Here is a 14,616-nt window from a genome sequence, read left to right on the forward strand (position 1 = left end):
TCTCTGTAGTAGCACTGCTATTGTGGAACAGCTGCCCTAGGAAGGCCTATTAGACCACAACATCTATGAACTTTAAGCATGATGTTAAAACTTTACAAGTATGCCCCCCCTTGCTGCTGAATGTCTGCTTTTATTTTATAGTTTTTATATATTTGTACAGCTATTTTCACGTGTTGTGCTTTTGCATATTGCTTCACAAATCTGTGAAAAGAAAAATATGCAGTTCTGTATGTCAAAAGGTGGTGAATTCAAGGGCAAGAAGTTCATCCAGACTCTTTGTAATGCCATCCCTCCTGGATCAGTAAACTGCTCATCTTAAACGTTTCTGTATATTCCCAAGGTCTCTCCTTCACAGTTAATTTGTCCAGCTTGTTAATTGTGTCTACAGCAACATATAGAACCTTTCCTTCTGTCAGAACCCCACTTCTCTGACTTCGGAAAGGATTATGTCTAAAGAAGCATATTCCAAAGTCCAGAAATATTTCTGCCACATGGTGAAAACACATGGAACTTCACATAAAGAGATGTACACAAACCACATTCAGAAGGATTCTGTTCAACATCAAAACAAAGCAAGCAAATGAGTAAGCAATTCTCTTTGGGGATAACAGGACAAGTATTTGTGCCTGGGAAAGCCATGCTTGCAAAAATGGTTTGCCAAGAATTGGCTAGAAGAATTTCTGGCTTCTCTCCGCCCCTACCCCCCCCCCCCAATATTTCATATAGTCACCAAGGCAACAAAACACAACAGCCAAAGACATATTTTTAAAACCTTTGCTGCAGATATTTTCACAGGAGTGCTTTCAAGTCTGCTTATTTTCCCCACCCCTCTGATTCAGAAAAACCATAATCCTGTTTAGTCACATGAAAGAAAGCTGGAATATAAAAAGAAATCAGTGATAATAGCTTTATATCCAGAATCTATAAAGTAAATTTCTGAGTCCCAAGCCTGGAAAGCGAATAGAGCTCTAGAAACACAGAGCAAGGACAAGTCATTGGGCCAGGGCCTAATCCCGAGCTTCCCAAGTTGCCCTCCTGAGAAACAGCTCCCAGTCCTTTTTTCCCAAACAAAAAGCCACAGATGTGCACTATTAAGTACATTACAGTTAAAATAACAGAAATAGTAAATGGTGTTTAATTGCTTTCATTCATTTCCCAATCAATAAAAAAACACTGTCCCTCCATCCCACTCTGATGCTGAAACCCACTCTTGAGACAAGATTTCAGAATATGCAGATCTTGGCTCACACTTCTTCTCTTTTGTCCAACCATATATCCTTCATGGCTGGGAGAACCTTCAAATATACAGCAATGCTGAATGATGACTCATCTGCCAGAGCAGGGCAGGGCAGGGGTCAGGAATGCTCTGCATAGCTCATTGTCCCTGCTCTGTTTAGGAAGAGGAAAATGTAAAAGGCACCAAAGGCAGGAAAAGAAGAGAGGAAGCCCTGCAGTGTGCAAAAGTATATTTAAGAAGACTTCTTCAGGGCACCCTTAGGCCTAACCAACTTGAATCAATCTGCAACAGAGTTGTGGTTGTGCTTAAGAGTGACCATGGAGAAGGATTTCCATTCAAAATGTGTTGGGCTAAGTGCACCTGCAGGCTTCCTCCCTTCTTTCCTGTTTAGCCAGACAAATCTTGTAAAACAACATATTCTCATTTATTCAATCTACACAATTTGCAGAGATCTTAAAAAAAAAAAAAAAGTGGAGCAGGGATAGGCTTTGCTATAACCACGCACCACAACCATGATTTTCCAGTAAGCACCGTGACTTTGAAAACAGTCATTTCATTTTGCTTTCAACCATGCTGCCCCTGTTCAAACTCCCTTTCAGCTGGTGTGCAAACTGCTGTGCAGTCTCTTCTCTCTTGCCTGAAGCTATACCGCAGCTTTCCCATGAGAAGCAGCAGCCACCAAAACCTTAGCAGCATTAGCACAGAAAGTAAGACACAGCCATTAATTAATTAAAGTACCTGCAGCAGATCATCACTGAGGACTTCCGTTTTCTCAGCTCTGTTGAGGGAGAAAAAAAAGGTATTGAAATGATTTGTGCAGAGATTAAAGCAGGATGGCACAAACTTGCTTTTGTATCTAGAACGAGCAGCTCCCCTTCTTAGAGCTACTTACCGCACCTTAGTGCTGTCTGCAGTGGTCACAGCTGCAGTTGATGCTCCCACCAAAACACAGCTGATAACATGCCCCAAGCAGCCAGCAGATCACTATGGAGTCCCAGTCTTCTACCGCCTGTTTAGCCCTACAGGTCAGCCAGGGAGCAATTCCTCACACTGCCAGGCTGAAGACACACTAATCCATACCAGGCAATGTGACTTGCTGTGGAGTGGCTGTACCTGTAGGCGTCAAAATGCAGCCCTGCTCTTGTATGCCTCCGTATGCCTCCGTATGCATGGCCATTGCAAACTACTCTCCTGTGTGAAAGCACTGATCAACTTGTGAGGTGGCCCATCTGACCCTGCCTCCAGTCCTGGCCACTTTGTCTTCTGATAATAGCATATGCATATAGCACACATATGCATGCCCTGTACAGAAGCTTAAGCAAACTGGATACAGCTGGGTCACCAGCAGCTGCTGTAGCAAGCATCCGGCACAGTGATGTCAGGAAGGAGATGGGGGTGCAGATGCTCAGAGGGGTGTTTCCTTATCCCTCAGTTCACAATACTGGCAGCTGCAAGGGGGCACAGGGAAGCTAATTATATGGTGTTATTGAGAAGCTCAGCCATGATGCCTTTTGTACCAGTGTATGTTGTATTTTGGAGCTTCACCCGGCACCTTGTTTAAAGTATCCAATTTGTTCCAGAAAGGTTGCCCTAAAGCACGAGGCAGCCAGGGGCAACAGAGTCCTATGGGGCAAGCCGTCAGCACCTCACCCAATGGGACTCCATGAACTCCGTGTCTTCTCCACTGCCCGAGTGATCAGCAGTTGCCCTCATGGGAGTAGGCAAACTATGGCAACGCTGGAAAATGCACATGCCTTCCTGACCATCAAGCCACCCCCAGACTTCAAGCAATTCACATGGGCAACTTGAAGTGGTCAATCTAATGCCCTGGCAGGAAGTATTCTATAATCATGAAGCGTCCTCAGCAAAATACTCCCTCCACACACTGGGGGAATGGGTTAAAAAAGAAAAACAAAGAGGCGCTCTTTTTAAAAAAAAACAACCCCCCCCATGGGGGGATTTTGGAATGAGAACAGGAGGGGGAAAGCTCAAAATCCCCCCTCCCAAATCACCTTGGTCCTGAATGGGGGGGTCATTTACCCAGAGGTAAGAGAATCACGAATACACACAAGCCACTTTGAAACCAAGCCACACTGAACAACCCAACAACAAGCCATTGGTTCTCAGGCTGGCTTGTGCATGGTTAACAAACTATGCTGAGGAAACCATGCTAGGTTCGGACGTCATGACAAGCCACCCCAAAACAAATAAGGTGAAAACCACTGTGAGTTGTCGTGTCATGTGAACAAAGTCATTGTTTCCCTTGTTTTACCTCAGCTCAATTATGCCTAAAGTTGTTGCCTCCTTTGTGCTCTTTGCTTGCACCCTATAACTGCCCTTGAGTCCAAGATCTCAATGGCTGGGCTCAGACAACATGATAATCCACATTCAAGGGTTGAATGTGGGCTGTTGTTGAACTGTGGGTTGTTACTGAACCATGGGTTATCATGTTATCTGAACCCAGCCCCACTAGCAAACCAGGGTTTGTTAACTACAAACAATGCACAGTTCACAACCCAGCCACAAACCAAGGATTCTCTTTGTGGGGTTGTTTGTGGTTAACAAACCATGGTTTGTTGGCATGGCTGAATTCAGATAACACGATAACCCATGTTTCCACAACAAACCATGGTTCAACAACAGCCCACATTCAACCTTTGAGTGTTACCATGTTGTCTGAACCCAGTTACTGTGTACCTGGCCATACAGATGCTCTGTTGTGCTGCCCCATGATTCTCCTGTTATGCTGTCTGCACCCCATGATCTAGCAATATCCCTCATTCTAGGGCTGAACCCACTTTTGAGTTCCAGACCATTCCTCTTTTGCTTGTGCTGCCCTTGCTATCTTCTGTGTCCGATAGATCTGCTGCCTTGAATACCTAAGACAGAGCTTCTCACCCTGTGAATCACCACTGCTGCCTTTAACTTGTACCCATTTCAGCGGTCTAGCTGGGAACTTGGCCCGCTGCTTGGGGCCACCTTTGGAAGGCTTCATATGACCACAATATTGGGGCCACAAGGGGAGCCCTTGTCTCGCAGTGGGAGAAAGAGGCACGGCTGTTAAAGACTTTGGATCCAGGCTCAGTGGTTTAATCATTGTGTGGCCAAGCTAAGAGCAGAAGGCATTGTGCTGGAGCTTTGCGGGGGTCTTGAGTCAGGTGCCTCCAATGCTTAAGCTAGCTTCCCTCTCTTCTCTCTATCCGTGTTTCTTATTTTCCTGATGTTAGTGACCCCGGAGAGGCATTGCTTCATTGCCTTCCATTTCTGAGGTCTATTTTGCATCTGAATTCTGCAAGCTTAAGCTTACAAGAGATTGTGGACAACTGATTGCTTTTCCCCTTCCTCTGAAACAGGTAAATATACCTGTTTCCTTTTTCTCCTGATATTGCTCTGAAAATCTATCCATTCTGGGACAATGAAACACAAGGCCTCCAAAGACCGCCTCGCCATTGCCCTTGCACCCTCCTCACTCCCTAGCTGACGAAACGTAACTCCTCACCTTCGTCTTATTAGGAAATGTCTGCCAGCCCAGTGCTAAGGGGTGAGGTACTGAGCAATTGTTTTCTTTCTGCAAACATTTGTAAAAAAAATAAAACTTGTACAGTGAATCTTTGCCAGCATACTTTAGTGTAGTGCATATGGCAGATTCACGCAACCCTGCATCTGTATACGTGTGTGCAAAGGACACTAATTAACAGGATCCTTTGTAGAGGCATACAAAGCCAGAGCTAAGATCCAGGAACAATACAAGGTGGTCTGTGTTGATGGTGTGCACACATGTATCCAGATGCGGGTTTGTGTGCACATGTGAACAGAGACACAGGGAACAGTCCCAGTAACAATGGACAAATTATGCAGTCCGTTCTACTAAATGATATGGCTGGGGGAGGGAAACACCAGGGAAATGCTGATTCTCATGGCAAATGAAATCCTTGGCTCAGCTCATAGCACCAGTGTGGTGGTGGTGTCAGGATGCCAGATTAGGACCTGGGAGAATTCCCTACTCACACATGAAGCTGACTGGGTGTTCCTGAGCCTCTCTCTCTCAGCCTAGCCTACCTTACAGAGTTGTTATGAGGATGAAAAAGGCAGGGGTGAGAATGTATGCCACCCTGAGCTCTATAAAGGAAGGGTAGGATAAAACTGTCATAAATAAGAATAAAAATATATAGTCAGGAGAAAGGGTGGGAACCTTTAAAGGATCAGATACAGAGACCTAGTAAAGAAGTGTTACCTGCAACACCCCAGAACTGGAACACATTTTCATTATGCTGATGAGAAATTCTACCTGGTCTGAGGGAATCTTTGGCAGTAGGTTTTAAAAGCATTTTTCCATGAGCTTACCAGGCAGCTGCCAGCCAGAGTTATTTATTCAAAGGCTTCATAACTTCCCTGCAAACTGGCAGATTTCATAGACCCCATGAACTATGATTGTGATCCTTCTCATTTCCAGCCATATCACCCCTCCCAATGAGAGAGAAATGTTTAAAACCACAGCCAGGCCAATGCTTCCAAACCGCCTGGTCAGAATGCTCCCTGACTATGTTCAAGCAGCCTTTTCCTCCTTTGGCCTCCTAATACTGGTTGCCTGTGTCAGCTCGGTGACATGTTAACATTCTAAAAAAGGCTGACCCTGACCCCCGCATAACATAAACCAAATTGCTTTCGAACTTCTCTCCAATTCTGCTTTAGTTTCATTCTGAGTGTCCTGCCAAGACAGATCACAGTAAGGAATGAAATATGGGAGTTGACAAGGCTTTCAGGCTCCCAATTGTTCAACAACAGCAACACCACCCCATCTGACATTGCTGAAACAAGGAAAGCTGGGGGGGAACCAGGAGTGGATTTTTGTGCGGAACGACCAGGTGTGCTCAGAAGCACCTTGTTACTTCATTCTATTGCATGTGCTAATAAAACTGGGGAAAGTGAATCGGGTGTAAAAAAAATGCCTGCAAAAACATCTGGCGAGCCCTGTCTGCAAGTTAGTGGGAAAGAAAAAGAATGGATGTGGAGCACAGTATACGTACTCTGGCTATACAGGCTGCTTTGCTTTATTTTGAAGTGTTCACAAGGAGTAGGGGCAATACTTGGTCCACACTTGGTTCTCCAATACTTGGAGAGCCAGTGTGGCGTAGTGGCTAGAGTGTTGGACTGGGAGCCCAGAGATCCGGGTTCTAGTCCCCACTCGGCCATGGAAGCTCACTGGGTGACTTTGGGCCAGTCACAGACTCTCAGCCCAACCTACCTCACAGGGTTGTTGTTGTGAGGATAAAAGGGAGGGGAGGAGGCTCATGTAAGCCGCCTTGGGTTCCTTGCAAGAGGAAAAAAGGCGGGATATAAATGCAATAAATAAATAAATAAATTCCTAAGGAGAGGGGCGCTGAGGTTCATCTTACATATGCAGGTCACCCAAGTGCGGCGTTCACAGGGCACAGCAGGCAAATGGCTCCAGACACGAAGCCTTTCTTTGCATCTAACTTGGCCCCACCCAAGCCACTACTCTGCCCTCAGCCACAGTTTGGTGGACCTCAATGGGTTCCAATAAAAAACAAAGTAGTTCCTGTAAGCGCGACATCGGTCTACCCCTACTACAAGTCAGAAGAAATGTTCAGCTTCAGAATCAGTCTGCCATAAAGCATATGGGATTTGAAAAAATAATTATTCTGTCCCTTTAGCTCACAGAGCTCGAGTCGATGTTCTTTGAATTCGGGTTATTGTCAAATTATCACAAAAACAGAAGATCAGGTTTGGCCTGGCTACCCGTAATGATTCCAAACAACCTGAGAGCATCTTCTGGGAGCAAGCAATATAAGAATTTGTGATTTTAAAAACGGCTTTTATTTAAAATTACAGTGTCCACATGTACACATTATAATTTTCTTCTACTAGTCTGGGTATATAAAACCTCAGTGAGTACAACTACTCTACAAGAGCAGATAAACAGTTTTGCCCCTTTTCAATAAAACTCAGCAGTGTAACAGCTGGCCATTGTGTGACAGTTTTGTGCAGCTTATTTAGTCCTATATATTTCATTTATAACACAAAGTACCAAAGATTTCCCTAGGACAGACCACAAGACCATAATTTAAAGAAGGTAGTGACAGCTCAAAACGAAGAATAACAACAGAGTAAGAGCTAAGATCCAGGAACAATACAAAGTGGTTTGTTTTGGCTAGTGTATGGCTGCTTAAATTCCTTGGTGAGGGGTTGAGATCGGAGAAGATACAACTTTATGGAAGAGGCATGGCAGGAATCAGGCTGGGGGGGTTGTTATTTGTTTTTCAATGTATTATTTTTCTATGACTCCCAGTACAAAGTTGGGCTATATAAATAGTAGGCCTCTCAAAAGAAGGTCAATTGGAGAACAAAAATAAAACTTATAATGTTGTCTTTGAATTACAAGACATTACTAAAATAGGAGTCTAGTACAGCCATCCTAGCTTCTCAATTCAGAGAGAAAGAGTGGAATATAGCATGTCTACTGAGAGTCTTTTAGAAATCTAGATTACTAAGAGGTCCAGTGCCCCCTTTTCCCCCAGAGGGACTATCTTTGGATTAGATTTTCCACAGAGAAAGTCCCTATAAAACTTTGGCTCAGCACTGAGATCCTGAAAGAGACTTGGAATGCCAGTTAGCTACAACAACTACTTTGGCTGCTAAGTTAAAAAAAAAAAGGTCATGTTTATGGAGCTGACAACAACTGCATGAACTTTGCAATAATTCAAAAGTTTAGCAATAATTCAACCATAGGATTATCTGGTACTTGCATTACGACTACTGCCTATATCTCAGATAAAACCATGAATCAGAATGAATTCTTCTTCGTTGTTCACTGCCACCACATTGGAAATAATCCCTGCTGGTCACACTCCTTTTGTGCACATGTATGCACAAAGTGGTCAGATAACACTTTGCAGTCACCTAAAAAGTGAGTCCCACATGAATGGAGCAAATAGATTTAAGTGATTTGAAGGCCCAATTTTATCCACATTTCAATATATTTTCGAATTGGAACCCACCAGTTACAGTTTATGAACCATGTCATTTCTGTGTCAGTTTTCTGTGCAAAGTACACTGCAGTTCTTATTTATTTATTGACGCAATTTACCCTTTGAAGCTGAAAGAGAGAGAGAAGCACTTGCCGAGAGCTGCTAAGTGAACTCTGTGGTCCAGCATGGATTTAAATCTCGGTCTTGCGTCTAAACTCAACAGTGTATCATCCTGCCAAGCAAACTGGTTGTTGTTCAGTCGTTCAGTCGTGTCCAACTCTTCATGACCCCATGGACCATAGCACGCCAGGCCTTCCTGTCCTGCGCTCTCTCCCAGAGTGTGCTCAAGTCCATATTCATTGCATCAGTGATGCTATCTAGCCATCTCATCCTCTGCCGTCCCCTTCTCCTTTTGCCTTCAGTCTTTCCCAGCATCAGGGTCTTTTCCAGAGAGTTTTCTCTTCGCATTAGGTGGCCAAAATATTTGAGCTTCAGCTTCAGGATCTGTCCTTCCAATGAGCACTCAGGGTTGATTTCCTTTAGGATGGACTGATCTGTCCTCCTTGCAGTCCAGGGGACTCGTAAGAGTCTTCTCCAGCACCACAGTTCGAAAGCATCAACTGAATGCAGAGTTCCAGAGAATAGCAAGGAGAGACAAGAAGGCCTTCTTAAATGAAGCAAACTGGAGGCGCCAACAAATCCTGAGCTCCTTGAATGCAATCACGTTTTTTCAGGCACCCCACTGACAATGTGGTTTCTGCTAAACCACATTGATGGCAAGGCACTGGGACACCCATTTCATAATGAATTCAGGCAGGAGTGCCCACTTGGTAGTGTCCCAAAATGGCCATGCAAATTGAGACTTCAGACTCTCATCCTCTCCCCCATCAATATGCATGAGAGCTACTGTCCATCTCCACCCTCAGTAATCTTAATGGCAGTTCAGCCTCAGATTTGCAGACTAGCAAATGATCAACACAGATTCAGACAAGGGTTTTGCTGGCCGCTTTCTTTAGTTTAACCTGTTTGGCTAGTTAGCATGTTTGTCATCTCCTGTCTTAGGAAGCACAATGAAGCATTTAGTACCACAGTAGTACAGACCGAAACGTGTTTATTTAGAAGCTTTACTGAACTCAGTGGGACTTATTTACTCCCTAGTTAAGTATCCTTAGGATCGCAAAAGAAGGGTACAATCCCAAGCACACTTACTTCTGAAACCACATGGTGATTACCTGAGTATATATGTTTAGGAGTAGAGTATAGGTTTCACTGCAATGAGAATACAGGATAATATTCTCTAACTCCAATGTATGAATAACCAAAGAAACATGCAGCCGCCATCCTCCACATCATCTTACAAGTGGCTGGACTGTGCAAGCGTCATTAATACAGAACTTAATAGCATGCATTTGGGAAACAGATAAGCTGTTAAAACTGAGGAAGTTCCTGACATATTTTGCAACAATAAAGGAGAGGGCATGCTACAACATTTAATGGCAGGGCTAAAGGGGAAAAGGAATCCTCTAAGCACACCGGAGTTCTTCCTCAAAATGTGAGCTGGCTTTCCCCAGCAGAAATGAAGATTTGGCTGCCCAGTGGCTTACATTAGTAAGGAAAAGACCAGCTGCTGAATTGGCAGATCCCCACAAGAACAGCAAGCGTCTGGAAAAGGGGTGGAGCAAAGTTACCAGAAACAAACATATGAATCTATCCTGTGCTGAGGGTAGGAAGATGGATTCACCTAGCCCAGTGGTGACTATTCTGACAGGCTGCATCTCTCTCCAAGGACCCTGGTATCAGAGATCTTTTTAAGAGGAGACTGTGCAGAGTGAACCTAGGGCTTTGTGCATACATACTACATGCACCACCACTCAGCTTCTGCAAGTGCTCAAAAGGGAGAAATAGCGTATGGTCCTTGCACTTTCTCCCAAAACTCGGTTTTATGGTCAACAGCGAGGTTCCAAAGAAGTTGGTGTTCTGAGCTGTCACTATTCAAAAAGCCATCAGGGGAAATACCATTCATTAAGTACTGTCATATGTCAAGACTTCCATCCCAATAGAATTTGTAGATTAATGATATTTAACTAGAGCTATCATAAAAAGGTAAAGGTGTCCCCAACCAGTTGTGTCCGACTCTAGGGTGCGGTGCTCATCCCCGTTTCTAAGCCGAAGAGCCAGCGCTGTCCGAAGACGCTTCCGTGGCCATGTGGCTGGTATGACTGAACACCAAGGTGCACGGAACGCTGTTACCTTTCCTGCCGAGGTGGTACCTATTTATCTACTTGCAATTTCTTGCTTTCAAACTGCTAGGTTGGCAGAAGCTGGGACTGAAGACAGGAGCTCACTTCGTCACGCAGCACTCGGGTCTCGAACTGCTGACCTATCATAGGGAGCAGTAATACCTGAAGACCTTGTTCTGCTGGGCTTTTAACAGTTAATGCTGCCCTCTATCATCACCATCATCTTCCACCCTTGGTTTTATCGTATAAAAGGTTTAGCTTTTTGTAGCTTATGTATTTTATTGTTTTTATTTGTACACAGAATCATAGAATAGTAGGGTTGGAAGGGGCCTATAAGGCCATCGAGTCCAACATCACTTTCAAGTACTCACTGAGCTGAGGGGTGATCCAAAAATATTCTAAATGAGAGTTGGATCAGAGCAAGTCAGGTTAATCTAACTTGCTCTAAACTAGACATAGGCCAAATTCAGCCATCAGGTTGCCCCATCTAGCCCACAGAGGCCTCTAGCAAGGCCCTGCTCTCTCACACAGGGTTGGAGGTGTGATGGGAAAAATAACAGAGCATCTGGAAAGGCAATTTTCTAGTTAGAAGGAACTCCAAGTCCTGCCTCATGCACTACTGTGACTGTTGATAAACTAAAAAGGTAGGTCAAGAGGAACAGAGAAGGTGGAAACTAGTTACTGATAGCCAACAAGGAAACAGAAAGAAAATCTGATCCTGACACACTTCAGAAGAGACCATGAATTAAATTAGGACACAAACCAGAGTGCCAATGACTCAGTTCCACTGCCAAACTGGAAACAGAAACCTTGACTCAAGGTTAAAGGTGATGAAAAGCAGGAAAACTCTGACATTTAAGAGGAGTGAATATGCAAAATCCACATTCTAAACCATGGATTTCTGTGCCTTGGATTTTCTTTAGCAGAGGAAGTATTATGTTTTCTACCTCAAAACAACTCAAAGGCTTTCCCAGCCTTGGGAAAGTAAGTTTTCCAGTGAGCCAACAGAGAAGAGACTGCATTACCAACACATCCTGCTCACCTTCCACAGTACAATGACTGGACTTGCTGCCAGGACTGGGGCAGCAGGGGGGGGTGGGATATGAAGACATGGAAAAATATGCAGCTTAGTGCAGAAGCCAAAATATTCCACAACTCAAGAGGCCCATTCCAGCAAATGTTAGAAATCTAGCAAAACCTGCAGCTTTAGAAAATGTGAGGCCTGGTGTTTATTGCTTAAAATTACGAAATCCTCACTGCAGGAGTTTTGGTCATAAGGTCTGGGTGACCATATCCGGTGCCATTGCCTAGGGATGCTCGCATTTGGACTGTGCATCCTGTAACTGGGGGTGCAGGGCTGGCCCCCTCCTACCACTCAGCTATGGATCAGCCCCCTGCATTTCGGCAAATCAGCAAGGTAAGAAGACTGGGACTCCTTACAATTTTAAATAGCTTCAGAGTTGGCTTAGGAATTAAGAGCATCTCATAAGTTATTTATTTCATATAAAATATCCTTGTTATTTCTTTTGCTTTAAGGGACTGCCAACTGCAGAATCCATTGGGCAGTTTACAATTATAAAACCATACATAAACTAAAAACTAAGATAAAATGGCAGCATAAGATCTCCTTGTTGAGTGCTTAACAGGTGTTAAGATGGGGACGAGCGCTCAGCATTGCCCGCTTAGCAAAGAGATCCCAAGGATCTAAAGGGTTGCCCTGACCCTTGGGAGTACCCTCCTCACAGGCCACCCCTCCCTGAGTCCTCAGCAACTCTTTTTCATAGAAAAGGGCATGCCACCCCCTTTTGCGCTCCCACTTGCAGTAACCGCATCTGTCAAACTGGATGCGGTTACTGCAAGTGGGAGCGCAAAAGGGGTGTGTGCACTTTTCTATGAAAAGGTGTTGCTGGGGACCCGGACAAGTGGGGATTCGAAGCAGGGCACCCCCAAGGTTCAGGGAAACCTTTTGAACCCTGGGGATAACCTTGCTAAGGGGGTGATATACACCTTCTTTCTCCACCTGTTAAAAGCTGTCAGAACAGCCTATACACAGTCTAGCCTTGCCAGTTACTTTGTATGTTGGACAGCTCAAAAATACAAGGCTCCAGGCAAGGCAAGCCTATATAGTTTTGACAGCTGGAGCACACTTGCTCAACTCCAAAAACCCGATTAATTTTTTTTTAAGGGTCCATTTGTGTACTTTCCCTGGGGTTGGCAAAATGCAAACAAATTATCAGCCCTGTTTTCCGCAAATAAAATTAACATGGCTTAACATTTCTATCTCAACCTCAGTAGCTACATGTACAGCAAAGCTCCTGGACAGTTAGCTTCTATTGTCTGATCTTCAAGATTATCTAAATTTTATTCAACATCCGCATGTTCTCTCAGCTCAGTGGCAGCCTATATGACCACTGCTTTACTCACATCATTATCTGAATGTTTTTTATGTCAGCCAAATCATTTCAATATGGAACGTAGTTGTATTTCTCAGTCATAGGTGAGGGGTTACTATTTGCAGACACACTGCTATATGTCTCTAGAGGGCTGCCAGTCACAAACCTGGGTACTTTATAGTGATGTAGTTAGGGGCATGCAGCTCTAAAGATGCGAAAGCCCCCTCCCGACCCCCTGATCCTCTTCAGAATACTTGTAAGCTATCATGGTCTTATAAGTATTCTTATATTAAATAGGTCTTATTTCCTATTCTTATTTTAAAAACTTATGAAGTGCATCCTCTGTAGTAATAGCCCCAAAAGAGACATGAAGAAGGATCATTTAGTCCTATTTTGGCTGTGGCTACACACACTTAGCAGAGGTGGTCCCACTCCTTGCTTCTCCTGGGAGCAAGGCTGTAGTGAGGCTAGAGAACTGTTACATGTCTCTACCTGTTTCTTTATAGCTCCAGGGGTTATTGGCTTTACAGGTGATGTGCCATTTGTTTGCCTTTATATTCTGACAACATACCAGACACTCTGACTTAAAACTGACAGTCTCCATTGATGATAAAATATAGACAAATATAGTCAGAAAGCATCAGACCGTCTGGGACTAGGAATTGGCCTCGCATACAATCAACTTTCATTTATACGAAGATAAGCACTGGGAATGGAGCCTTTGGTGCATCTTCTGTTTTAAGTAGGGCCCCTGCCAGGGTTGGAGAACCTCATCCAGGAAATTCCACTTTGCTTCAGCTTGCTCATCTGGTCCCAGCATTCTGCGTCACTGGGAGCTCCTGTCTGTTTTTACACTGCTTAGCAACAGGACAGACACAAGAGCACCACTAATGTGTACACCCTGTAGAATTATGGCAGGAAGGAGAGCACATGAATCATGCAGCTCAGTGCTGGACACCAGCCCTGCCTGGATTACGACCCCCAATACTGAAATGCTGAGCTGCAAGAAATAATCCAGTTAAAGTGACCCAGTCACATGATACTGTTTTAATTCCAAGAGCAGCTGCAAACAACACTCAACATGACACTGTTGCTTGTTAAATACTGCATACCCTACATGCGTTTTGTTCAAAATTGTGGTAATTTATATATCATTTCGTGCTTTACAATCTTTGTCTATCATTACAGTGAAGCAGGTTGCCGTCACTACAACGTCACAGATGAGCAACGGAGTGTGATGTGTCTTCAGCCATCAGTGAAATTATATTACTATTTATATCACATCAGAAGTGTACAAAGCACTTCACAGAGCAACGTAGGGCAGGTTCTTACACCAAAATGTTTATAGTTGAATTCCACGGCAAAGAGCTGAACCAAAGTTTCCCAGGTCCTAAAGAAAGCTAATGCTTTGCCTGGTTCGTTCTAGCCTAATACTTTTTTCTTTGTTAGCTAGATCAGGTAATGCATATGCTTGTTATCACATAGAGCTGTAAAATTTCCAGAAATTTTGAAGCCGTGGGGAAAAAACTGTTTTTTCCCCTGTTCTTTTCCAGAAAAAATGGACATTTTGGGAAAATGGAAAAATAAGCAATACTTATTTTTAAGCACTCTGTACAGATCAAAAGTCACTTTGTTGCTTTAGGACAGCCTTCCCCAACCTGGTGCCCTCCACATATTTTGGACTTCAGCTCATATCTGCCTCAGGCAGGGTGGCCAATGGTCAGGAATACCGGCCATTGTAGTCCAAAACATCTGGA

General features: G+C 44.1%; 1 protein-coding gene across 12 annotated transcripts in view; it reads right to left on the reverse strand.

Moving 5' to 3' along the window:
- The window catches only part of ARHGAP17 (Rho GTPase activating protein 17), an 85,407-nt gene that overhangs the window by 44,592 nt on the left and 26,199 nt on the right, over nucleotides 1–14,616 (reverse strand). For 10 of the 12 annotated variants that reach the window (XM_084819061.1, XM_084819064.1, XM_084819059.1 and 7 more), the window contains one exon: nucleotides 1,976–2,015. In XM_084819061.1, the coding sequence (XP_084675187.1) occupies nucleotides 1,976–2,015 (40 nt within the window). Of the gene's footprint in view, nucleotides 1–772; nucleotides 876–1,975; nucleotides 2,016–14,616 lie in introns of all 12 variants that reach the window. The other 2 variants (XM_084819068.1, XM_084819069.1) reach the window with 1 other exon arrangement.

Source organism: Heloderma suspectum, chromosome 12 (assembly GCF_057233095.1).
Source record: "Heloderma suspectum isolate Gila_16-S chromosome 12, 16-S_ref, whole genome shotgun sequence".
NCBI classification, from domain to species: Eukaryota; Metazoa; Chordata; class Lepidosauria; order Squamata; family Helodermatidae; genus Heloderma; species Heloderma suspectum.